General features: G+C 40.6%; 1 protein-coding gene and 2 long non-coding RNA genes across 3 annotated transcripts; 2 read left to right on the top strand and 1 right to left on the bottom strand.

Moving 5' to 3' along the window:
• Positions 1-275: 275 nt before the first annotated feature.
• LOC108799082 lies at positions 276-25,613 on the top strand. Its single transcript, XR_001941993.1, has 3 exons — positions 276-288; positions 822-824; positions 25,475-25,613. It is a non-coding gene; the product is annotated as an uncharacterized LOC108799082 (long non-coding RNA).
• On the top strand, positions 10,165-25,487 carry LOC108799080 (mitochondrial glutamate carrier 1-like). Its single transcript, XM_018570900.1, has 9 exons — positions 10,165-10,266; positions 10,566-10,691; positions 10,826-10,881; positions 14,664-14,754; positions 19,904-20,022; positions 20,276-20,456; positions 24,077-24,231; positions 24,424-24,499; positions 25,306-25,487. Exons 1-9 carry the CDS (start codon positions 10,247-10,249, stop codon positions 25,466-25,468), a joined length of 987 nt encoding a protein of 328 aa, XP_018426402.1. The 5' UTR covers positions 10,165-10,246; the 3' UTR covers positions 25,469-25,487.
• On the bottom strand, positions 21,940-24,158 carry LOC108799081. The gene is made up of 3 exons (XR_001941992.1): positions 24,075-24,158; positions 23,222-23,229; positions 21,940-21,982 (listed from the first exon to the last, which is right to left on the bottom strand). It is a non-coding gene; the product is annotated as an uncharacterized LOC108799081 (long non-coding RNA).
• Positions 25,614-26,753: the final 1,140 nt, after the last annotated feature.

Genomic DNA, 26,753 nt, shown 5'->3' with positions numbered 1-26,753 from the left:
CTCTGGAAGTTTCTAAAGATTCTCTTTTTTCTCCGGCTCTCTGAGGGGTGCAGAGTTTTCCATTCATCTTCTACCAACTCCGGACAGCGGACCCCCTTACCGGGATACCTCTTATCATCTGTCCCCAGCGCCGTCCTATACCGCTCAGCCGTGTGTGACCGGGGAGGGTGAGTGAGCTGAATGAATGAACCTGTGACCTCTGTACATCTGTATGTGCTCAGAGTGTTACAGTGCCATGTCCCAGCGCTTTGTCGCCCAATACCATGTACCAGCTTCTCCCAGTAATGTGTTCCCTAATACTATGTCCCAGCCTCCCTCAGTATTGTCTGCCAGCCTTCAAAAATACTATGTCCTAGCACCCCTCAGTATTGTGTTCCCCAATACTATGCCCCTTGGGTCCCCCAGTGCCATGCCTGTGGGGTCCCTCAGTGCTGTGCCCCCCAATACTACGTCCCCAGTACTATATCTCATTGTCCCCCAGTACTTTTTTTGAATACTCCACCCCAGTCTTTCCCAATACTCTATTCCCACCAGCATCTGTTACCTGTAATAATAGCAGCCTGTAGATACAACAGGAAGAGAAGACTAGTGAGGGGAAATCCCCTTTATAAACAATTGTCACAGGAACAGGTATCCCGCAGCCTCCGGTGTTTCCAGACACTGACCCTGTGCACAAAGTCTACATTGACTACAATAAAGTCCTATACTGAGAATTGAGCTCTTCAGACTTGGCATTATTTGGAAGTGTTCAAGTCACTAGAGAACAGTATGTGACCAGTGCTGAAGGGAATTCTGTCAGCCCACAGCAGTACAGATGGAAGGAAGTAGGTTGGTAAAGCTGGGCAGTCACGGATTTAATTTTGTTGATTCAGGTGGAATAGACAGAAATTCAGCCTGTGGGTGGCCATATCTCTGTGACAAGTCAATCAATAGAATAAAAATTGTCGGCTGAACAGTACTTAGAGACAATCGGCTGCTGTCACTATTGGGGTATTTTGACAGCGCTGCTCTCGGAATATAATGTACACAGTGGGACATTCGTCTAGCCACACTGTTACCGCGGATGGAGGAACCTGTCGGACTTTTTTTTTAGTTCAGCCTCTGAAAAACAATATCCCTGTGTACCCAACTTTTGGTTTAACTATGGCGGCCTGGGGGTGAGTTAGTGATGGTTTACTTAAAAAATTATTATTTTTTTATCTGCAGATTTTCTATGGTCAGATGGAAAAGGTGGAACAGATTCCTCCATCTACACTTAACTGTGTGGATGGAGGAATCTCCACCTGGGCCAATCTGTTGCACTTTTTCCATCTGACCACAGAAAATCTGCAGATAATTGTAAGTTTTAAGGACACCTTAAGACTTTTCATCAAGATTGGATGCTTCAGACATAAGCCCGCATTCACACCTGTGCTTTGGGTGAACGTGTGTTAAACGCGCACAAAACCACAAACTTTGGCGCACATTGTCAGAAACGCTGCAAAACTCACTTGCATTGCCATTCATTTCTAATGGCACCCCAAATGCAGCCAGGAAAATGTACGTTTTTACTCTGTTTGCGTGCATTAAAATGCACACAAATGTGGAATGCATGTCACAAAATTTGGTACATGAGTTTTCTGCCACATTTGTTGCACATTCAGGACCCCATCAAACTCAATGGGGAGGCGCAGCAAATTAAGCAAGCGATCGTGATGCGTGTTCCCGGAATGCCACGGTGTAAATGTGGGCTTAGCATGGTTCTGCTTTACAGTTTAAAATGTTTGTGTGTGATGTAAACAATGACCAAAGAAAATCACTGACAAAAAAATAACATTTTATTTATATATATATGTATTTTTTTAGATCTCTGAAGAATATTGAAATCAGACCCGGGGTTTTCCTGGTAAGTTAATGTGGAATTTTAGCACATATCTCATCTTATGCTTTTTCAACCAAACCTATGAGATTATTTTTTATGCAAAGCAACACAGAGGCATAGTGGTTTGCACTTCTGCCTTGCAGCACTGGGGGTCCCTGGTTCAAATCATGGCCAGGTCACTATCTAAAAGGAGTTTGCATGTTCTCCCTGTGCTTGTGTGGGTTTCCTCCCACACTCCAAAGACATGCTGGTATGTTAATTGTCTCCCGGTTCACACCACAAAGAATGTGTTCCAAAGCGTTCGGCCTCTGGAACACAAACCGGCCGACCCCCTGTGCTCAGGGGCGGGAGGGGGCATGGCGGTGCATTGAAGTCTGGTCCAGTGCAATCTGCAAAAATAGCGAATACAGCATTTTTGCAGATCGAACTGGACTGGAACGCAGGCACTAATGTGCCACGTGTTCAGGTACCGGCGATTGCACAGCGGTTGGGGTGTGGCTGCGGTGCCATTGACTTCAATGCACTGCCACGCCCCCTCCCACCCCTGAACGCAGGGAGTCAGCCAGGTTGCGTTCCAGAGGCCGAACGATCTGGAACACGTTCTTTGTGGTGTGAAGCGGCCCTCAATCAGGCCTGTATGTATGCATGCGATATGGGGACCTTAGATTGTAAGCTCCTTGAGGGCAGGGACTGATGTGACTGTGCAGTATGTAAAGCACTGTGTAAATTGCCGGCGCTATTTAAATACCTTTAATAAAATGTAGAGCTTTAGGGTCAGCTTGAATTTGGCTGCCTCTACCCCCCATAAAGTCCTCCATCTGGCCAGAAGAGATCCTGATGTTATAAAAGTTTTTTCCTTAAGTGGCAGACATCCAACGTGCTATTCTCTCTAAATCTAGACAATACAGAAAAATATTACCAAGCAATTGAACTAGTCATCACCAGAGAATAGAAATGGTTTTAAACTAAATCTGCCCATACATTCATTGTAGTGTATCGAAGTCCGACTAGTAAAATTCCATATAACCATAACATGTGATTTTAAACATTGTTTTCAACTTTGTTAATGGATAATTCCAGCTTCTCCAAAAAAATAATGAAAGTACCCACATTGGTTAACAAAATCTGCCTTTTACTAGTTATTTTGCAAATTATTGCAACCACTATCAGGGGATGGTGGGTGCAATGCTCAGGCTTCTGCAGACTGTTTCTCCAGCTCCCCTCCGTATTGAGGTGCTGACTTTCAGTTACTGGAGCAAGTAATCAGTGGATCATTTGTACTCCATTGACAACTACTGATGTGGTACCACTCTCTGTAGCAGTCTCCTATGAGTCCAAGGTAGCTGGATGACATAACCACAGGGGCAGATCTTTAATGTCCCGGGCTCACAAAGTGGTGCTGGGTGTCTTTAACCCCTTCATGACTGAGGCCTTTTTTTTTCATTTTTTTGTACCCATGTTATATTCCACATTTTAGGCCTGAAAATTACTGGCCCCTTCTTCGGGACGCAGAAGCGATCTGGCGACAGGTAAGTCGCCAGGATCGCTTCTGTTGTAAAGCCGACAGTCGGCTCTACAAGTTTAAACAGAGTCCCGGCGGCAAAAGTCACCGGGAGTCTGTTTAAACAGCCCCGATGCTGGCGACGTACACTGTACGTCGTCAGTCACGAAGGGGTTAAACCCAGAACAGCAGCACCAACTAGTGACTGAAAAGAAGGTGGACTTTAAATCTGCAGCTTTCATTATCGTACCTGTTAATCCTGCCATGAAGGGCCTTGCTGTTACCCTGCCACTTGTGTTCTTGGTTGACGCCACAAGCGTCTGTTCGGACACTATGCAGACATGATCCACCATTGTTACTGGCAGGAAACCTTTTCTGTGTAATGATGATCAGCCAGTGCTGGAGCCAGTTAGGGCTGCAACAACTAGTCGATTAAGTTGATTATAACGATAATGAGAATCGTTGGCAACGATTCTCGTCATCGATTAGTTGCTTTTCGATTTAGGTGCTGGCTGCAGTGGTCTGTATCCCTTTCAATCCCCGCCTGTATCGGCAGATGCAGCACGGACACAGACCACTGCAGCCAGCACCAGCGGGGAGGAGAGACTGCTGTGACTGCATTCCCCTGCGCCTCCTCTGCCCCGTGCCTCCTCTGCATCTAGAGGCTGGGAGCCATACCCAGCCTGCTATTGGATATTTTAAAATGCAATGGCCAATAGCAGGCTGGCTATTGCACCCGCCCACTGCCTGCTGTCAAATAGCAGAAGAGGACCTGATGGTGAACTTTCTCCTTCAGGTCCCTCTTCTGCTGATTGAAAAGCAGGCAGTGGGTGGGTGCAAAAGCCAGCTTGCTATTGGCTATTGCAATTTGAAATATCCAATAGCAGGCTGGCTATTGCTCCCAGCAATAAAGTAAAAAAAACAAGTTTAAAAAAAGTTAAACAAATTAAAAAGACAAAAAAAAATTAAAGTTAAAAAAATAAAAACCCGTGCACAGTACAGCATTAGAAGAGGATCAGAGCAACACCCACTTGCTGCAAGTAATGAGTCTTTGAATGATGCCATATTTCCAAGAACTGCTATCAGTACTGTGAACAAGACGTGCTCAGCACTACTGCCTGCATGCTTTTTTCCCCTGTTAGTATTTGCAGATATGTAAAGTTCGTTTTATCTTTCAGCAGATGAAGGCATCTTGCTGTGCGATATGCCTTGCAGGATTCCTGGTTATCTCCACACCATTCAGCCTTGTCATTGTGAAATGTCTTCCAGTTCTAGTAGTGAGTGTACATTGTGTACACTGCACTGCCTGAACTCTGCTCTTACGTTTTTTGCTGATTTCTCATAAATCTCAAAGCATTCTAAACCTGTCCCAACTAGATTTTTTTTGTTTTTTTTTCTATGCACAGTACTACTTTTTTTTTTTTTTTATTATTATTTACTGCAGAAAAACTGGTTTGTCCTATATTTTACAAATAGGCGTCTCTCTTCCTTCCTTCCTTCTTTCTTCTAGAACTAGTCTTTTTACTGCTGTGTCTGCATAAGTCTAATAAAAGGAAATTGTAGAGAATCACAATACAGCCCTTAAAACAGACTCCAGTCTAGAGGTATATATGTGCAACTTAAACTCTGCTGTTGTTGTCGTCGTCGTGCTGCCCTCTTTGTCTCCTGGACCATGGCACTGCTCTTCTAAAGTTCACCGGTCATGTTTTAAGTTCTCTCTGGCCGGCAGTCTCCAGTGAAATGCTGATTAGTGGATGCTGAGTCACAACGTGTGCATGAAGTCATTCAGTGTGGCAGAAATGCTTACTTAAATGAAATAAGGAATTTGTTTCCAAGAAACCGTGATAACATCAGAAGAGTTGTAAAGTTTAGAAATGAATGTTGTTTGCTGATTAACAAACCAAACTTGTTTTTATGGACCCAAGGCAAGTATTTAGTGGTGAAATAGAAGAGTACATTCCAGCGCTCACATATTTTAAACAACTTGGTAATGCAAAAACAACTATTTTGTGTGGTTTCAATGTTTTTTATTTATTTGTTTTGTGTGCGTCACTGACCACTTAGCATCTTTGAAGTAGAAAACATTTTTTAATTTTTTTATGTGAAAGGTCTTTTCCAAACTAATATGTACAAATATTTTTACTTTAGTTTTGACATTTTTTTATTCAGAAATCATTCAATTTGTAGCCCAGGCTGTAAAATTACAAGAACCTCCTTTTTGTATTATCATGCACCTTCACCTAGGTCATCCAGAAATAAAATAAAGGCACCGATCTATATAAATGTTTGGAAATTACTTTGCTTTGGTGACAACTGTCAATGGCGGAATTTCCTCATACATCCAGGTGTATGTATGGAACAGGAAGTGAAGCGAGTTCACCTAAATGGGGAGTGAGGATGTGCTTTACATTTACATCTATACCTACCTTTCTCTGTTCCAGAAAGAGCTGTAACATTTTTGAGTTTTTAGTAAAAATTGAAATGAAACCCCCCAAAACAATTGGGTATTTTATATCTGATATTCGGTGTGGTTTGTGCACGTAGTGCTTAAGGCATTATTAAGCCTTGCGTGCAGTTTTTGCTATTTCCTTTTCACTGTGGATTTGGTTGAACTTCTATTCACAGGGGGTTAGCACAAAGGCACATTATTTATTATGGCTGATTAAACAAACACAAGGACTCAATGGTTTAGAATATTGCCTCATTGGATTTTATCTTTTGTTTTTTTTTACATTCACTTGGGAAACTTTCCTAGTTTTCTTAACATATACAAAAGCACCACTCACATTAGTTTAGTTTAGATATTTTCTAACATTTTCCTGTAATGTGTTTAATTTGAGATTTCAGATAATGTAAAAGGACTTTGAAAAGTATATACCAGGTTTGTGTGTGATTTATGTGTGTGTGTGAATATATATGTCTATAATTCAGACCTCCTTCACTTTTTTCAATGTTATGTTGCAGCCTGATACTACAGTTGTTTAATATTTTTTTCCCCTCAGTAATCTACACTATGTACCCCATAATGACACAGTGAAAACAGAATTCAAGAAATGTCTTTGATTTTATTAAAAAGAAAAAACTGAAATCTCACATGTACTTAAGTATTCAGACCCTTAACTCAGTACTTTGTTGAAGCACCTTTTTGTCAGCAATTACAGCCTCAAGTCTTTTTGGGTATGATGCTACAAGCCACTCCTGTGTTGTCTTGGGTGTGTTTAGGGTCATTCTGTCTGAGGTCCTGAGTGCTGTGGAACAGGTTTTTATTGAGGATATCTCTGTACTTTGCTCCATTCAGCTTTCCCTCAACCCTGACCAGTATCTCAGTTCCTGCTGCTGAAAAAAATCCCCACAGCAGATGCTGCCACCACCATGCTTCACTGTTGGGATGGTATTGGGCAGGTAATGAGCAGTGCCTGATTTCCTCCAGACATAACCTTTACAATTGAGGCCAAACTGTTCCATCTTGGTTTCATTAGACCAGAGAATCTTGTTCCCCCACAGTCAGAGTCTTTCAGGTGCTTTTTTTTTTTTTTTTTTGCACACTCCAAGCTGGATTTCATGTGTTTCTAGCCACTCTGCCATAAAGGCCACATTGGTGAAGGGCTGCAGTGATGGTTGTCCTTCTGGAACTTTTTTCCACCTTCACACAGGCTCTCTGGAGCTCAGTGACCATCGGGTTCTTGGTCACCTCTCTTAACCTCCCTGCCAGTATTCCCGAGTTTGGCTCGGGGTTAATTTTCAGTACCAAGAGCGGTAACCCCGAGCCAGACTTGGGATTGCACAGAAAGGTGTCGCTTACCTTGTCCCTGCGAGCCCGCGGTGTCCTCTGCTGTACGCGGCCGGCGACGCCGGCATCTGAGTTTGTTTCGTTTTTCGGGCGTCACAGCGGGGGGGCGGAGCCGGCGGGAAATTCAAAAGTGAAAACATGACATTTTACACAGAATACACACAATACAATGTAATCTGCTATAATTACACTTATGTATCAAGCTATTTCACTTCAATTTTGTCCCTAGAGCTTTGTCCAGTGCCCTACCTGCACTTTTACTGTTCTTTCTGCCTGGAAACTTGTGAACGTCCATGGCATCCAAAAAGCGTCCCTTTAGGTCAAAAGCGGTTTTAGACCAGGTAGAAAACAGCGATAGTAAGTTATAATCACTTTCAGAATTGAGCGATAGCGATTCGTTGGCGAAATTCGTCATCAGACACTGAAAGTCACTTTGGACAGATTTAGGCGAGTTATTCCTAAGATTTACTAAGAATGACCTACAATATAAAACAACAAATTTCCATGAACAACAATGTACCGCTTTGGGATGCTAAAATCCTTAATAATCATACCGCCAGGGAGGTTAAACAGGTCCTTCTCTGATTGCTCGGATTGGCTGGGTGACCAGCATTTGGAAGAGTGCTGGTTGTGCCAAACTTCTTCCATTTGAGAATTATGGAGGCCACTGTGCTCGTTGGAACCTTCAGTGCATTAGAAATTATTTTGTACCCTTCCCCAGATCTGTGCCTTGCAATAATCCTGTCTCTGAGCTCTGCAGGCAGTTCCTTTGATATCATGGCTTTTGCTCTGATACAGTATGCATTGTCAGCTGTGACGCCTTCTATGGAGAGGTGTGCGCCTTTCCAAATCATGTCCAATCAATTTCATTTACCACAGATGGACTCCAATCGAGGTGTAGAAACATCTCGGTAAAGGTGTGCATACACCTTACGAATATCGGCCGATTTTCGTATGCAATCGTGTTTTCGTCCAATGATCGCAAGGTGTATGCACAGCCTGGGCCAGGGTCTGAATACTGTGTGTATGTACACTACATTGCCAAAAGTATTGGGACACCTGCCTTTACCTGCACATTAACTTTAATGGCATCCCAGTCTTAGTCTGTAGGGTTCAATATTGAGTTGGCCCGCCCTTTGCAGCTATAACAGCTTCAGCACTTCTGGGAAGGCTGTCCACAAGGTTTAGGAGTGTGTCTATGGGAATGTTTGACCTTTCTTCCAGAAGTGCATTTGTGAGGTCAGGTACTAATGTTGGACGAGAAGGCCTGGCTCGTAGTCTCCGCTCTAATTCATCCCAGAGGTGTCCTATCGTGTTGAGGGCAGGACTCTGTGCAGGACAGTGAAGTTCCTTCACCCCAAACTCACTCATCCATGTCTTTATGGACCTTGCTTTGTGCACTGGTGCGCAGTCATGTTGGGACCGGAAGGGGCCATCCCCAAACTGCCCCCACAAAGTTGAGAAGGAGAACTATGCGGTGAGTCCTCATAGTTGGAGCCGACGTGTTACATTGAAACTGTCACACGTCGGCTCTATTGATCAGGAAGTGAGCGAACGCATACAGTCGCTCGCTCACTTTTGAATCATCTCCCTGCTGTGAGTGGTCACTATCAGTCACTGCTCCCAAAGGGATTCCCTCCTTTTCTCTTAACTCTGTTGCAAGATCCATGTGTGCCTCTAGAATACCTGTTTTTTGGATTTGTGTAGATATTTCTTTTGTGGATAATCACCTCGACATTTACCTCATAGAGAGTGCAGTGGCTACCCTTGGGATGTTATATATTATGTTTCAATACTTTGAGCCAAAGACCTGGAACAAGTGTACAGAGAGGAGGACTTCTGACCTTCCCGATCTGTGTACTTTGGTTAGTTACTCAGAATGTATTGAAGCCAGTGGGTCAGCATAAGAGCCTAGCAAGGGCTAGCATTTTCAGAAAAAAATTTATGACTGCTTTAAGTAAGGGTATACACGGTTAGAATATTGAACGAAACCTAATTCAGAACGTTCGTTTGACTTTCTAATCATTAATCGGGTCAGATCAACTGATGCCAGTATCAAAAGTTCCAGCTAGAAGTTTATTGAACGTTCGTACAACAATCTAATCGTGTATACCCTACTTTACTTTAAGGCCTTGTTCACACCAAATGCAGAGCAGATCCGGTCAGGTTTCTGCACACGCATGCTAGTCTTTTTGACACGTTTTGTGCCGTGTTTTTGATGCTTTCCGGGCTCTTTTTGGATAAATTTAATTTTTTTAAAGTTTAAAATGGGCTTTCAGTGAGTTCCAGGGATTTGCATGCGTTTTTGATGCGATCCAGAGCAGGTAAAATAGGACCTGCTGCAGTTTTTTTACCTGCTCTGGATCTGCTCTGCAACTGCACGCTGCGATGTGAACTGGAGCAAAAAATAGCATTGGAATACATTGGATGCAGTTTTGATCCGGTCTGCAACTGATCTGCTCTGCACCTGCTCCGCGCTTGGTGTGAACAAGGCCTAAAGCCAAAGCATAGTCTTCTCAATGGTGTATTGCCGTGGATTAGTAAATCAAATGAAAATTGCTAGCTCTTGTATGAAGACTGACACTGAAGTCAGGCAGATTTTACAAGCTTTTGCTTCTTTAAGAAGTGACGTGTATTTCATTATAATGTTGCGGCTGACAAAAAGTTAGATTTCAGTTGTACATTTTATCTTTTAAACCTTCGTGCATCTCGTGGTTAGTCAGTCCAAGCCATTAATCCCTACTGCTGTTCATACTGAATGCCAAATCTTTAGCATATTTTGGGTTGTAGCTGGCAAAGCACATGAGCCTTTCTCTTCTGTGCTGGCTGATGCAAGTTGCTGTTTTGGGTGCAAGCATTAGTTCATTAGCCTAGTGTTTAGTTGTGTGTGCAGTGAGCTGTACGTGAGTCACTTGAGTTCGTTTTTAGCTCATCTTTTTTACAAGTGAGTGCGTGCCAGGGGTATATTTAGACACACAGCTGATGAGATTTAAACTGTGCCTTCTCATTGCAGAGCTCTGTTGGGATTCCGTGCAGGAACAAGCTTGTGCGTTTGTGACCAAATCTATCTTCTAAAGAAGAAAAAAACTTGACCATGGCTGAGAAGCAGATTAGGTAATTGACCAATACGCACACTCTGCTTTAACTTTGGCTTTTCAATTAAAAAAAAAAAAAGTATGTATGGATCATTTTTATTTTTTTCTGAACTGTTTGAATGCTCTCAATGTGCCCATGTCAGACATGGGTCTCTGCTATTAAATTTTAAAACAATTAACTATATTTAGAAATCAAAACCCACAGCCCGCTACTCAGGAACATGCAGTCTTTAATGGTTGCTTCTGGTAAAGTTTTCAAATGTGTAAAATTGTAGAGTTTCTGGAAAACACTTTAACCTTCTTTTTTTCCCCCCTCAGTTTGCCTGCCAAGCTCATCAACGGTGGAATTGCCGGAATCATTGGAGTGACTTGTGTTTTTCCAGTTGACCTGACCAAAACCCGCCTCCAAAACCAGAGAAAGGGCCAGCAAGTCTACAAAAGCATGTAAGTGGGATTAGATTAGGACAGAATACTCTTATTTGTGATTATCAGAGTAGTACCAATCAGTGCATGTAAAATACTAAAAACAAATTGTATTAACAGACTGTTTTTTATCCTATGGCTTCTCTTCATTTCAGATGGGACTGTTTGGTAAAGACTGTGAGATCAGAAGGTTATTTTGGGATGTATAGAGGTATGTTTTTGTTTTTTCCTTCTCCTTCCAGCTGGTTTCCGACATCTTTGGTCCAGTAAACATGTTTTGGTTTTGGCCAAAATATAATTAACAATTGATGCCACAGTTTTCCTTTGCATACCCATGATACATTTGCAAGCTGCAGAGCATCATTTTTACCATTGCATCGTGGTTTCTGTTCATGTACGTTGCCTTGAGAGAAGCCCGCTCTTGTTAAACATGCTGCTTAATAATACAATGTAATATTCCTGCTTATTTGTTGCTAAAGTGTATGTACATTTGGGACCTGTACTGGAAAGTAAAGTAGCTGTGGATTGTACTTTGTATTTAATCTAGCCTGGGGCCTCACAGCTACATATTTATGTATGGGTGGTAAACCTGGTACTATAAAGACATACTCCATTGAATATTTAAAAAAAGACAATCGCCAATTGCTGTGATCCTAGATGTATTGGGTCCCTCTTTAATTCTAATTGTGGGATCAAATGCTATGGTTCATATACAAGTAGAATTTTATTTTCACATGCCAGATTGTTGTGTAGAATGTTCTTTGTTGCATCTGTGTTTTTCATATTACAGAACTATCGCCGTGGATTTTGAGGGCTAGCCGATGTGGCGAAGCCACGATGGATCATTAAAATGGGTCTTACAGTACTACAATTGTAATTAGGAAAAACTTTTTCTGTTTTTACTTTCCCCTTTTAATTTTGAGGATTTTTACACCCTTTTTTGTAAAAGTTAGGCTTCTTTGTCTGTCTTCTCTATGTATTAGTTTTCTTCTTTCATAAGACAGTTCTTTGAAAGACCTAGCATTGGTACCATCCACATGTAAAACATATTGGGAACCATCATTGAACTAAACATAAGTATACTGTCGGCAGTGTTAAATGGCAAAATGTTGAAATGTGGTATGCGTGATATTATCCTTCCACCGCCCAAGAAAGCACAACAAAGGAAGCATCAGCTGTTTTACATTGTGCCCATTTATTAGGGCATAGGGCAGAAATTAGTGTTTTCTAAACCACATATGCTCAAGGAGGCAGTTCTAAAATGTAGTATGTTTTTCATTAGACATATAATGTAAAGTAAATCGGGATCATGTAAACTTTTTATTTTTGTTTTGATTTTTATGTCATTTTAATGATGTTTTCATTTTACAAAGTCACATACAACATTTGTGACATTCAAACAAACGTATCAAATGATAGACACCTTTTAAGAATGATTGTTTGTATTTTAAAAGTCCTGTTTCTACTTTTATAATTTGTAATTAATCAACAGCAGACATGCTTGTTTTTACATATTCAATGCATTGTTCTGTCCATTGGTTGTGCTTTACTGCTCCTTCTCAGTGTAAGTTTGAGTTGGCCAATTGATAGCAATGCACGCCCCGTGTCTCCGAACTCTTAATCTCCTTGCCTAACAGCTGAGTGTGGCGAATTCAGATACAGATGCGTCAAATGGTTAATCTGTAGCGGAGCAAGCATGTAAAAATGTGATTATCATATCAAAATTAGAGTTAACACTACAAAAGCTCAGAATATGTGCACACAGGAAAATCTGCTGTATTAAGGGTGTGCTTGAGGCATTGAAGATCAGAGAAATTCTACAGAATAGGTGCAGTGCGGGAGAAATCTAGAGATACAAGTGGAGGCAAAGTTGAGAGATTTAGGTCAATTCTAGGTCACATTTAGTGCACTACGTAGATGTAAAACTGGGGACCATTGCAGAGAATGACAAAATAGGAGGTTTTATAAAACCAACCCCTGGGAAGTATTAGATCAGGGGTAGCCAAGCTCTGGCCTTCCAGCTGTCCCATGATTAATTGCAAGAGTCTCACAGACATGACTCCCAGAGAGAGATGCATCATGGGAGGGCCGGAGTTTGGTTCCCCCTGAATTAGATTGTCGGCTGCAGTCAAGGTGGACTTAGGGTGTGGTGTGTGAATAATGGTAAATAGATTGAGGCCTTTGGATAACTCTAGTAAAGACAACTTTATTAAGTCTTTTTAACACTGCCAACTGTACATGTGGGTTAAAGTTTAATGAGTGGGTTTACTCCATAATTTTGATCTGTGTAAATGTCTTTTTTTTTCTTTTGATGGAAATTCAATAACTGTCTTCTTTAAAATGCTTATGCATGATTTGTTGTTTTGTTCTTCCCTCTACCTGTGCTCTGTTCTCTGGATTTCACTGCTACTAAGTATGGTTTCTTGTGTTTCTGCTAAATATGTGCATATGAAGATGAAGGCTTATTTGTGGTGTGTGTAAAAACTGTCTATTTACATACTAGCCAGTTCTAGAATATAAATGGGTTTTCTAAGCTGTTGTCCTGTGTACTGCCTTGCAGATGCATTCTTAATGATAACCTGTAAATTGATGTGCATACTGCACTCTGCACTAATTAGGGATGTCCTACTTCCATGTACATAACTATAACAGTGTAGACTTTAAACTGACCATTATAAGCTGTGCCTGTGTGTTTATATTGCCTTGCACAAGGATATGTTCCTAAACACTTAGCAACAGTGTTTGATATATTTTAAGAATAGAGAAGATACTGGAACTTTGACTTTACTTTTTGAAATGACTGACATTTAACAGAAAGTTATGACTGGGCATTCAGCCAAAAGCGCTTCTGTTTTTTTTTTCTCTTAACCCCTTCATGACTGAGCTTGTTTTTAGTTTCTGTTCGTAAATGACTGACACACTTTTGACATTTTTGCTGTGTGATTCTTCCACGTCAGTAATATACTTTCTTACAAAGTGCACCCACACATATTATATATTGTTTTTTAGAGGACAGATAGGGCTACATATTTATATCACATATGTGTGTCTAACGCCTCACTTAGGACAAATAAAATATAAAAAAAGAGAAAAAAAACGTTAAAAAAAACACTTTTTTCCCAGTTTTGATTTGTAGTATTTTTTTTACAACACCAGCACAGCTAAAAAAATGCAATAAATACATTCATTTATTTGTCCCTTATTTTATTTTTTTTTACACTTTTCACAATTTTTTTTTTTTTTTTAACTTTTCACTTTTTTTTTTAACTTAAAAATGTTATTTTATTTATTTAATTATATCAAGCAGATTTTGTGAATTAATCTCACTGTTACTGCATGATAAATTAATAAATTTTTGGTTATTATCAGGCTGCTTCAAACTTCAGAACAGCCGATAATAAGTTAGTGACACTGATCCTGCAGCAGTTCAGGATTCAGCTGTTACTAAATGTTTTCTGATTGTTGCAACAACGATCAGCAAACAAACATTCTTCTTCCAGGAATAGATACATTGTAGGAATAGACACATTTTGTATCTATTCATGAAAGAAAAAAAAAAAACCCAGTATAGCTTGAGAGAGATATCTCTCGATCTATACGAGCTGTCAGAATGCCGGCAAAAGCCGGCATCTGTGTCCGCTTTGCTTTGACTCTCAGACACCCGATATTAAGGTATCGGGTGTCTGAAAAAGGTTAACCCTTTCATTAATGAATGCCTCTGTAGTAAGGGCATCCATTAATGAATGTTAAAAGCTGGTTCTCAGCGTTTAACAGCCCTCTAAAGAAGCAAATAACTCGTCACGTACAGTGTACGTGACAAGTCATTTGGTCCCTTTGTGGCTGGACGTACAGTGTACGTCTCCCGTCACGAAGGGGTTAAAGCGTAAATATTGTCCCCCGTAGTGTCTGTTATATAGTATTCATGCCACAACTCTTTTTTATATGGAAACAGCATAGCTCAAAAAACCTTTAACAAAGTTTTTGTGTTTTCAGGTGCTGCCGTGAACTTGACTCTTGTAACTCCGGAGAAGGCTATTAAACTGGCTGCCAATGACTTCTTTAGACACCACTTGTCGAAAGATGGGTAAGTCTGTGTATCTGTTATGACACATTTTAGTACAATTATGGGCAGGCCTTGCCTCAATTTTCTCCTAGGCAAGAATTACTACTTCCTGCAGCCTCCTAGGCTATCCCCATCACATATCCCAGGGGGCTGCAGGAATAGGGGCAGTGTCTGGATGGTAGACCTGGCAGTATGTTATATAGGGGACAAGAGACAGCCAGCTCCTGATGACATAGGAAGAGAAGATGTTGGCGACGTAATTCAGCAGGACATCATTGGATTTGCTGGGTATGTAAGTACTTTAAATAAAAAACAAAGACAGAACTGTAAAAAGCAAGAGGAGATTTGGGAAAAATAGCAGGGGTGTGTGAAGTTCCTCAGCCTTTACTTCTTCTTTAAGGACAAATTGTTAGGGCTGCAGCTAATGATTATTTTCAAAATCGATTTAGGTAGCCGATTAATGTGATTTTTTAAGTTTTTGATTAATGGGATTCAAAAAAAATGGCTCCAGTGATGGACTACCAATTTGTATTGAGATTGTAGTCCATCACAGGAGCAAGCTTGGAGCGGTGAAGTGAAAAAAAAAAAAAATGTGGTGTGCAATATAGTGAAATGGAAAGTGTAAAACTATACAGCAATCGATGTAGAATGGCACCGGCTATAGAGGACTACAAATCCTAGCAATAATACATTATACAGGCTGTTTAATGTATTATTACTGGGATTTGTTGTATTCCTCTATAGCTGCTGGTATTCTGCATTGTGCCACTGTATAATGTATTATACAGCACAGGGGTGTGAAATTCGTATCGCCCGACGCCCGGGACATGTAGTCCAGGGCGCTGGGCAAGTGGTTTTTTCACTGTTTTAGCCCTGCTACGGACAAGTAGCAGGGCTGGTTTTCTTTTCTTAAATGAGCGCCGAGAGCGAGGGGCGTGGATGGAGCTGGGGGCGTGGAGTAGTGATGGAGCAGTGACGGCCTCTGTCACCTCCCTCAGCCTCTGTCCCTGGCGGCCGCTGCTCGTTCCTGTCACAGGAGTTCTAGCACAGTGCTGTGCTAGAACTCCTGTGTTAGGAGGTGACAGGGTCAACAAAGAGAAACTGTCACCTCCAAAAGCTATCACACAGGGGATTTATATCCCCTGTGTAATAGCAATACAGTTAAGTTAAAAAAAATAGAAAAAAGTAAAAAATAATTAAAAATGTAAAAAATAAAAAGGCGATAAAGTAAAAATAATATAACAAATGAAAATTTTACAAAGTAAATAAAAATTGAAAAAAATGAAAACCAGCCCCGCTGCCCCCATCTGCATGCGAATAAACACTCAGTGTTTTCACCTGCGATCGCGTGCAACCGCACGGGCAGGACGGTATTGCAGCAGGAAAACGCGCAATCTGCCTGGCGCGACTGGGGTGCCATTAGAAAATGATGGCACTGCCAGTGCAATCGGCAGTGGTGTGCGATCCGTGACTGCCCGGTCATCGTGCACGAAACCGAGCGGATGGCTGGGTGGTCACGGAATCGCACACCACCGCCGATCGTGCTGTCAGTGCCATTATTTTCGAATGGCACCCCAGTCGTGCCAGGCAGATTGCGCGTTTTCATGCTGCAATACCGCCCGGGCGATCCCACACGATCACATTTGAAAACACTGCACGGTGCATGTCATGAAAATAGGTACATCTACCTTTTTTTCAGCGATTGCCGCGCAGATGTAACCCCATACATGCGGATGCAACTGCAGTATGCAACCGCACACGATCGCAGGTCCCGGGAATCCCCAAGTCTGCATTAACGCTAAGTATTCACTTTCCCAAGGAATTACCCACACAAATCTCCCTCCCACTATACTTACCTTTTGGACAAGTAGTTTTTTCAAAAATGTCCACACCCCTGCAGCACAATACAGAATACCTCCAGTTATAGAGGAATATAACAAATCCCAGCAAAACATTATACATACAGTGTATAATGTATTGCTGGGATTTGCATTCCTTTAAAACTGATGTATTATACAGCACAATGCAGAATACCATTAGTGCAATGTACCATCAGTTATAGAGAATACAACAGTTTCCACTATCCCAGCAATACATTAAAAAAATCAGGATTACTTCAGAGTTGACCTAAAATAAAATATGTAACTCTAGATCTGATTCTCCCATCAAAAAATAAAAGGTTGAGCTCTGAAGAATGTAACCACTATGTGTAGCGGGGGCTCGCTCCCGGTCAAATGTTCCAATCCTCCACACCGGGTGGGTTCTGTGTGAGGCACTAATTCACTGTTCAAGCAGAACCAGGCTTTGGCCATAGCGCTAAAATAGAAACAGCTTTACATTGTCAATGCACATTTCAACTTCACTAAAGAAATGGTTGGGTTTCTAGTAATGGGAGCATGAAACGCAACCATGGTATTATTTCTTAGTCTTTATAACAATATATATTGGCTTGACACTACGAGCTTTTTCACAAAGCTAATGCACCAGGATAAGGATACTAAATTGTAAGTTATGATAATTTAGTCAATTAGTCCTTTTGTGTTTCAAGCTTTGTGAACTGAGCATCATATCTTAAATTAGCTTATTGAACTGTGGCAATTAATTGCTAAACTTGTTACAACTAGTTTTTAATACTAAAAGTTCAGAATAAGATGAATAGTTTGTGGATTTCGGTAGTGTTTGACCCCCCAAAACCCCCCTCCCCCACCCCTTAGCCAGCTTTTCCGACGCCCGGGACATGTAGTCCAGGGCGCTGGGCAAGTGGTTTTTTCACTGTTTTAGCCCTGCTACGGACAAGTAGCAGGGCTGGTTTTCTTTTCTTAAATGAGCGCCGAGAGCGAGGGGCGTGGATGGAGCTGGGGGCGTGGAGTAGTGATGGAGCAGTGACGGCCTCTGTCACCTCCCTCAGCCTCTGTCCCTGGCGGCCGCTGCTCGTTCCTGTCACAGGAGTTCTAGCACAGTGCTGTGCTAGAACTCCTGTGTTAGGAGGTGACAGGGTCAACAAAGAGAAACTGTCACCTCCAAAAGCTATCACACAGGGGATTTATATCCCCTGTGTAATAGCAATACAGTTAAGTTAAAAAAAATAGAAAAAAGTAAAAAATAATTAAAAATGTAAAAAATAAAAAGGCGATAAAGTAAAAATAATATAACAAATGAAAATTTTACAAAGTAAATAAAAATTGAAAAAAATGAAAACCAGCCCCGCTGCCCCCATCTGCATGCGAATAAACACTCAGTGTTTTCACCTGCGATCGCGTGCAACCGCACGGGCAGGACGGTATTGCAGCAGGAAAACGCGCAATCTGCCTGGCGCGACTGGGGTGCCATTAGAAAATGATGGCACTGCCAGTGCAATCGGCAGTGGTGTGCGATCCGTGACTGCCCGGTCATCGTGCACGAAACCGAGCGGATGGCTGGGTGGTCACGGAATCGCACACCACCGCCGATCGTGCTGTCAGTGCCATTATTTTCGAATGGCACCCCAGTCGTGCCAGGCAGATTGCGCGTTTTCATGCTGCAATACCGCCCGGGCGATCCCACACGATCACATTTGAAAACACTGCACGGTGCATGTCATGAAAATAGGTACATCTACCTTTTTTTCAGCGATTGCCGCGCAGATGTAACCCCATACATGCGGATGCAACTGCAGTATGCAACCGCACACGATCGCAGGTCCCGGGAATCCCCAAGTCTGCATTAACGCTAAGTATTCACTTTCCCAAGGAATTACCCACACAAATCTCCCTCCCACTATACTTACCTTTTGGACAAGTAGTTTTTTCAAAAATGTCCACACCCCTGCAGCACAATACAGAATACCTCCAGTTATAGAGGAATATAACAAATCCCAGCAAAACATTATACATACAGTGTATAATGTATTGCTGGGATTTGCATTCCTTTAAAACTGATGTATTATACAGCACAATGCAGAATACCATTAGTGCAATGTACCATCAGTTATAGAGAATACAACAGTTTCCACTATCCCAGCAATACATTAAAAAAATCAGGATTACTTCAGAGTTGACCTAAAATAAAATATGTAACTCTAGATCTGATTCTCCCATCAAAAAATAAAAGGTTGAGCTCTGAAGAATGTAACCACTATGTGTAGCGGGGGCTCGCTCCCGGTCAAATGTTCCAATCCTCCACACCGGGTGGGTTCTGTGTGAGGCACTAATTCACTGTTCAAGCAGAACCAGGCTTTGGCCATAGCGCTAAAATAGAAACAGCTTTACATTGTCAATGCACATTTCAACTTCACTAAAGAAATGGTTGGGTTTCTAGTAATGGGAGCATGAAACGCAACCATGGTATTATTTCTTAGTCTTTATAACAATATATATTGGCTTGACACTACGAGCTTTTTCACAAAGCTAATGCACCAGGATAAGGATACTAAATTGTAAGTTATGATAATTTAGTCAATTAGTCCTTTTGTGTTTCAAGCTTTGTGAACTGAGCATCATATCTTAAATTAGCTTATTGAACTGTGGCAATTAATTGCTAAACTTGTTACAACTAGTTTTTAATACTAAAAGTTCAGAATAAGATGAATAGTTTGTGGATTTCGGTAGTGTTTGACCCCCCAAAACCCCCCTCCCCCACCCCTTACACAGCTTTCATGTTTTTCTTTGAACAGAGCTCATAAGCCTCACATAGCTAAAGCAGAATGGTTATATAAGTCTACCCAAATAAGAACTACGCCTAAAGCATGCATCATTAGAAAAAAAATAGATGAAAGATGTTGGAAATAGCCATATAATGTGCGTGTGAAACTGGAAAGGTGATCTTACGTTTTAACGTGCATTTTCCCGGCTAGACAGCATAATCATAAAGCAGACTTTTTTTACATTTCCCTTTTCTTGTTAAACACTGACTACCGTAGTGATGTAGTTTCTTTAAAGGTTGTAATGAATCTGTCTGTTACCTACATTCTAAGTTATTTGATGGCCACCTATCAGATTAACTTGTCAAGTTATTCACCACCCTGGGAAATCGGACTCTGTCCATCTGTCAAGTGCTTTTAGATTCAACTTCCCAGGGTAAAAATAGTATCTCCACATAGAATTTTCCTTAGGTGATATTTTATATCAAGCAGTTAAGTTCTAAGAAGGTACTCTTACAGATGTAATTAAACATTTTTTTTTTTCTTTTATAGAAAAAAACTGACGTTGGTCAAAGAAATGCTGGCAGGATGTGGTGCTGGGACATGCCAGGTTGTTATCACTACCCCAATGGAAATGCTGAAGATTCAGCTCCAGGATGCTGGGAGACTAGGTAACAGTGTAATCACTTATCGGCCATTATTTTATGTAAGCAGTAGTAGTAGCTAACTGCATCTGAAAAATCTGCCTTATGCTTGATATGATTTAATTTGCCTTGTATTTAACCATAAGGTGCTCCCCCTCCCTTTTTTATGGTATTATAGTATGCGATCATATACATCTATCTGTAAATGTATGTCTTAAGATTACAGGACTAATATATGTTCTGCTTGTTTTTTCAGCATCTTGTCAGAAGTCTGCCACAGGGATACAGAGCATTACACATGGCACAAAATATTTAAACACCATTCCTGTACTAACAAGAGCTTACAATGTCGGACCGACTTTAACAACTCACAAGATGTCTGCTTCACAAATTGCCGCTGAGCTTTTCCGTAATGAAGGTGTTAAAGGACTTTACAGAGGACTGGGTGCAACTTTACTGAGGCATGTTTACCTGCTGGAAGTAATCTAGCTAATGACTTTTGAAACAATTGTGAAGCCAGTCATTGACCATTTTCTCTTTATTGTAGTTACAGAACTCTGGGAATTGTTATTAACCCTTGCAGTGGGGCTACCCCCACACTGCAAAGGTTAACTGCTCATTTGTGTTTAGGTTAAAAAAAAAAAAGAATTACTCAACCAAAGCTCCGAGCCAGCTTCGTCTTAGACCGGTCCCTGGAATGTCTCTCCCCCTCTGCCGTGGTCTAAGGTCCAGTAAATCATCATGTCTATACACTGAGCATAGATGAAAAGATGCTGAGGGAACATTCCAATCTGCTGCGTAGGAGGGGACAGGCTGAAGAGAGCACCATGACAGCTGGCCACCTCGGAACTTCGTGCCAGTATATCTTTGTTATTTTAGCACCTAGACACAAACAAGCACTTAACTCTTGCAATGTGGGGGGTAGCCTCACTTCAAGGGATAATAAAAAAATAAATAAATTCCTGGAGTACTGTTTTAAAGCAATACAGCTTAATAAAGGCTGTGACTTGAAGGGTTGAGGGGAGTAGCTGCTCACTTATGAGGTCATGTCTAAGTTCTCCAGCAGCAAGCTCCATTTGTTCTGTTCACAGCAATGCAGTAAACCCTAATGGTATACTCCTTCCACTCCCAGTTTGTAAAAATCTCTCGTAATCCTCAGCACGTCCTCAAAGATGGACTGAAGGGGCTATTGGGGGGTAAAAAAAAAACATTTACATATTTAAATACATATCTGGATTAAATGGGGGTTCTTTAAAGTGAAGTGAAATTAAAAAAGTAAAGAATAATCTACCCTTTCATCTTGAATTCCTGCAGAAAATTAGCAGTGCATTTCCTTGTATATGTGTGTGTGTGTGTGTGTGTGTGTGTGTGTATGTTCAAGCAGTTAAGTTCTAAGAAGGTACTCTTACAGATGTAATTAAACATTTTTTTTTTTCTTTTATAGAAAAAAACTGACGTTGGTCAAAGAAATGCTGGCAGGATGTGGTGCTGGGACATGCCAGGTTGTTATCACTACCCCAATGGAAATGCTGAAGATTCAGCTCCAGGATGCTGGGAGACTAGGTAACAGTGTAATCACTTATCGGCCATTATTTTATGTAAGCAGTAGTAGTAGCTAACTGCATCTGAAAAATCTGCCTTATGCTTGATATGATTTAATTTGCCTTGTATTTAACCATAAGGTGCTCCCCCTCCCTTTTTTATGGTATTATAGTATGCGATCATATACATCTATCTGTAAATGTATGTCTTAAGATTACAGGACTAATATATGTTCTGCTTGTTTTTTCAGCATCTTGTCAGAAGTCTGCCACAGGGATACAGAGCATTACACATGGCACAAAATATTTAAACACCATTCCTGTACTAACAAGAGCTTACAATGTCGGACCGACTTTAACAACTCACAAGATGTCTGCTTCACAAATTGCCGCTGAGCTTTTCCGTAATGAAGGTGTTAAAGGACTTTACAGAGGACTGGGTGCAACTTTACTGAGGCATGTTTACCTGCTGGAAGTAATCTAGCTAATGACTTTTGAAACAATTGTGAAGCCAGTCATTGACCATTTTCTCTTTATTGTAGTTACAGAACTCTGGGAATTGTTATTAACCCTTGCAGTGGGGCTACCCCCACACTGCAAAGGTTAACTGCTCATTTGTGTTTAGGTTAAAAAAAAAAAAGAATTACTCAACCAAAGCTCCGAGCCAGCTTCGTCTTAGACCGGTCCCTGGAATGTCTCTCCCCCTCTGCCGTGGTCTAAGGTCCAGTAAATCATCATGTCTATACACTGAGCATAGATGAAAAGATGCTGAGGGAACATTCCAATCTGCTGCGTAGGAGGGGACAGGCTGAAGAGAGCACCATGACAGCTGGCCACCTCGGAACTTCGTGCCAGTATATCTTTGTTATTTTAGCACCTAGACACAAACAAGCACTTAACTCTTGCAATGTGGGGGGTAGCCTCACTTCAAGGGATAATAAAAAAATAAATAAATTCCTGGAGTACTGTTTTAAAGCAATACAGCTTAATAAAGGCTGTGACTTGAAGGGTTGAGGGGAGTAGCTGCTCACTTATGAGGTCATGTCTAAGTTCTCCAGCAGCAAGCTCCATTTGTTCTGTTCACAGCAATGCAGTAAACCCTAATGGTATACTCCTTCCACTCCCAGTTTGTAAAAATCTCTCGTAATCCTCAGCACGTCCTCAAAGATGGACTGAAGGGGCTATTGGGGGGTAAAAAAAAAACATTTACATATTTAAATACATATCTGGATTAAATGGGGGTTCTTTAAAGTGAAGTGAAATTAAAAAATCAAAGAATAATCTACCCTTTCATCTTGAATTCCTGCAGAAAATTAGCAGTGCATTTCCTTGTATATGTGTGTGTGTGTGTGTGTGTGTGTGTGTGTATGTATGTATATATATATATATATGTATATGTATACACACACACACATGTGCTGCAGCCTCATAGTTGTATAACTTAAAGCTGAACTCTAGTTACAAAGATGCTAATTAAAAAAAAAAAATCTAGATCTCATACATACATACATACATACATACATACATACATACATACACCTTTTGCACTGGAATACTGCACAGATCTTGAAGAAATAAACAAAGCATCACTCCAGTTCCCAGAATGAATGCACTTTTCTCTTTTTCTATATAGAGAATATTTGCTTATCCTGGAGATCGGCTTTAAACTGTGCTAGTTAAGTGACCAATATTACTATGATCAAAATACCCAGAACTGCCACACAAAACTATCATGCCTTTAAACAAAATTGTCAGTAAAAATCCCCACCATATAGCATAAAAAACAATTTTTTTAAAATGTTGGTGATTGCGAAAATACCCGGATTAGTTCATTTAGAAGGGACTGGCTAACTGCAAGTGCACAATGTGTGTGTGTGTGGGGTAAAAGCCTATGGAAACCTTTTTTCTGAAAACGCTAGTTGCCTGGCTCTGATATTGGCACTTTAAGTTCGTCTTTGAACAAGCACACAGGAAAATTCAGAGGTAAGTCAGAACTCTGGATCAACATGAGAGCCAAGCAACTGGCATGTTTTCAGGAATCAATGGCAGCCTTCTCGGTACAGATTTTATTGAAATGTTACTGGGATCTGTCTTTTTCTGAAAATATAAGACGGAGTTTAAAGTGACACTAAACTCAGGAGTTAATCTTAAAAATGCATTCACGTACCTTAACTATTAACAAAAATGTTTCTTATTTTCTTATCACTCAGCTGTAGATCCTCAAATCATCTCGATACAAATTGGCTAACTAAACCTGAGATTGTAGTCCATCATGTGAGTGATCTTGGAGCGGTGACTACTTTACAACACACACAGGAACCATTGGGAACAGAAGTAGCCACCCTCCAGAAGGAAGGACGGTGTCAGCATGAATTCAGAGATGATTTGAGGATCTACAGCCGAGTGATACACAAATAAGATGCATTTTTGTTAATGGGATACTTGAATGTGTTTTTAATGGCACAGTTTAGTGTCGCTTAAAAAAAAAAAAATGTAAGTTGACCTTTATTCTAATGTGTATATTTATTTTTCATTGACAGGGATGTTCCATTCTCCGTCATCTACTTTCCATTGTTTTCCAAACTAAATAAACTGGGACAGTCCTCCGTGGATGGCAAGGTTCCGTTCCATCATTCATTCTTTGCGGGCTGTGTTGCTGGTTCCACTGCAGCTGTTGCTGTCAATCCTTGTGATGGTAAGCTTCCTTCTTGGACTTTGACAAGCTGTACACTTTTTCTATTTTTAATCATGCATGTCTCTGCAAAATATACCATCCATGAGTTTGTATACATGTACATTTTACACACAGCCTGCAATTTGGTCCATGTTGCAGGATTCTATTTCTTATTTTAAGTATTCATATCACTTTATCAATGTTTCCTTACAGTAATAAAGACGCGCCTTCAGTCTTTGCATAAAGGAGCAAATGAAGAGACGTACAGTGGAATAATAGATTGTGCCAGGTAAGAAGAATTTTAAATGGAGTTCATTTTGAAAGAGTTTGGTTTCCATTGCCTTCTATATAGCACAATAAGAACTCCACTCAAAGTTGAATTAAAAGTTTGGTTTTGTTTAAAACGATATACACAACCAATATTTCTCTAGAACTGCTTTTGCAGAACCAGTGGAAATCTGGCTTATTGAAAGGAAATACGTTTGATGCCATAGATGACCTCCTTGTGATAATGCTTGTTTACTGGCTGCCTGTTTCTGTACTTTGAATCACTGGATGGGGGGGAAAAAATCATGTAGACTAATGATATACATTTTATATACAGTTAGACACTGAAAAACTCAAAACATCTCTACATGTGCAAACACTATAATATACTCTACACTTCATTTTCACATAGAACTGGTATACAGGTATACAGTATTACATGTAGCAAATCGATTTACTGTACCTGTATTGTAAGGCTGGCATTGCCCTGCCTTCATCTAGGCATTTGGTGCCTACACACCTAAAGCCCACTTCAGCCAATATGACTGTTAAGTGCAGAGTGTTAACTGACACTTAAGTTTTTGCAAGACTAAAACCTCCTAGGACTATATATTGAATGGTAACTCAGCTGTTGTGCTGTGATAACACATACATGCTGATGCGTGTTCTTCTGCATGATGTAAGGTGCGTTGGAGTGTCATTAAGAAAGATTGGTTCTACAGCCAACAACATGCGAAATGCAAGTTTTTGTAGTAGTTCTAAACCCTACTTGTTAGAAAGTAAAGTTTCCTTTTACTTCTGTTTTATTTTTTCCCTTCTCTTTTACAGGAAGATTTGGGTGAAAGAAGGTCCATCTGCATTTCTGAAGGGATCAGGGTGTCGTGCCTTGGTCATTGCACCACTTTTTGGAATAGTACAAGTTATATACTTCCTTGGTGTTGGAGAAACTGTTCTAGAGTTTGCACAGTTAAACAGTTTAACAACCCAATAACTCAAGCATTCCACGGAATTCAAAACTTCATGAAAGAATGGCTTCCACTATGTTGGTGTTTTACATGGTTTTGGGATATTCAGATGAACTTGAATTTGTTGGAAGGCTTTTTCTTAGCACTGGATTTACCGAGTCTCTGTGTTTGCTCATCAATCCCTCCCCCTTTTGCAGGTTACCCTAGCCTGTTTTTTGGTGCTTTGCCACAAACATTTGCTCCCTTTGTCTAGCTGAATAGCACTTTTTTTTTTTTTTTTTCCAGCAGTGACATTTTGAATAGAAAGTTTAGTAGGGGAGATGTATATTGACTAAACATTCCTGTTTTCGAGTTTGGTCATTTGAAAAGGTCACTTGGTGGTAATAAGATGTTGTGGGTTTTTTGTAGGTGAATGAGATTTTACTGCTTTAAGGTTAACCTTAAAATTGAAAATCACTATGCACATTGGAAATGTTAAATGGTGTTTTGGCCAGCTCCAGATACTCTATCTGCATGCTGGTTCATCTCTGCAGCTATGGCTTATTTAAAGTGCTCACACAGGTGATTTTTGAAAAGTTAGGCTTGTGAAAGCAAAGGAGATAATGGTTCACAGGGGCCAATTTTATCAGAAGTATCTCTGTATAAATGTTTTTAATGCCACTTGAAAATTCCTATGTGCAGCTACTAAAAAAGTATTGCGGTTTACATCGTACATACTTTGTATATATTTCGGTGTCTAGGGAGTATTGTCTTCACTAAACTTGAACACAGATGTGTTGATATATTCGGATTGAAGTTTTCGGCTGTTACTGGGGCTATAGAAGTCTTGAGTAGCTGAACAATGGAAGTCATCAGGACAAAATGCATGAGTGTTTTGTGTCCATAATTTGATGTGCTGCAGGGATGCTGGGATCAGAACTAAATGCTAGGCAATTCGTTTACTTCCAGTTAAGAACACTCTTGAATGCTGGAAAGCCTGCTCGACAAGGGGTTAACTAGATGTGAACAAAGCTGTGCACAAACACAACTTCACAGACAATACCTGTGTTACGTGTCTGTTCAGATCCTCAGGGACTTGGAAGTTCAGACAGTTGATCAAAAATGGAAATCTTGCCATTAAAGAAAAGGTTTTTGTTTTTTTTTTGGTATCAACATGCTTTTTGTATATACCGATATCAGGGTTTTTTCACTTTTTGGGCGGGGTTCTGATTTTTTATCTATATGGGCATTTGTTTGAGGTTTGATATTAAGGCAATTTATTATTATTTTTTTCTCAACGGTCACCATCTTTTGCAGGAACTCTTCTTTTTT

Source organism: Nanorana parkeri, unplaced genomic scaffold, assembly GCF_000935625.1.
Source record: "Nanorana parkeri isolate BGI_ZX_2015 unplaced genomic scaffold, ASM93562v1 scaffold1626, whole genome shotgun sequence".
Classification (NCBI taxonomy): Eukaryota; Metazoa; Chordata; class Amphibia; order Anura; family Dicroglossidae; genus Nanorana; species Nanorana parkeri.
This window is presented reverse-complemented; position numbering and strand designations above follow the sequence as displayed.

Excerpts from the sequence above, each read along its gene's own strand:
- LOC108799080 (XM_018570900.1), top strand. The coding sequence starts at position 10,247 with ATGGCTGAGAAGCAGATTAG. Across the intron at positions 20,023-20,275 it reads CCAGGATGCTGGGAGACTAG|GGATACAGAGCATTACACAT; the intron begins GTAACAGTGTAA and ends AGTCTGCCACAG. Across the intron at positions 24,232-24,423 it reads TGCTGTCAATCCTTGTGATG|TAATAAAGACGCGCCTTCAG; the intron begins GTAAGCTTCCTT and ends GTTTCCTTACAG.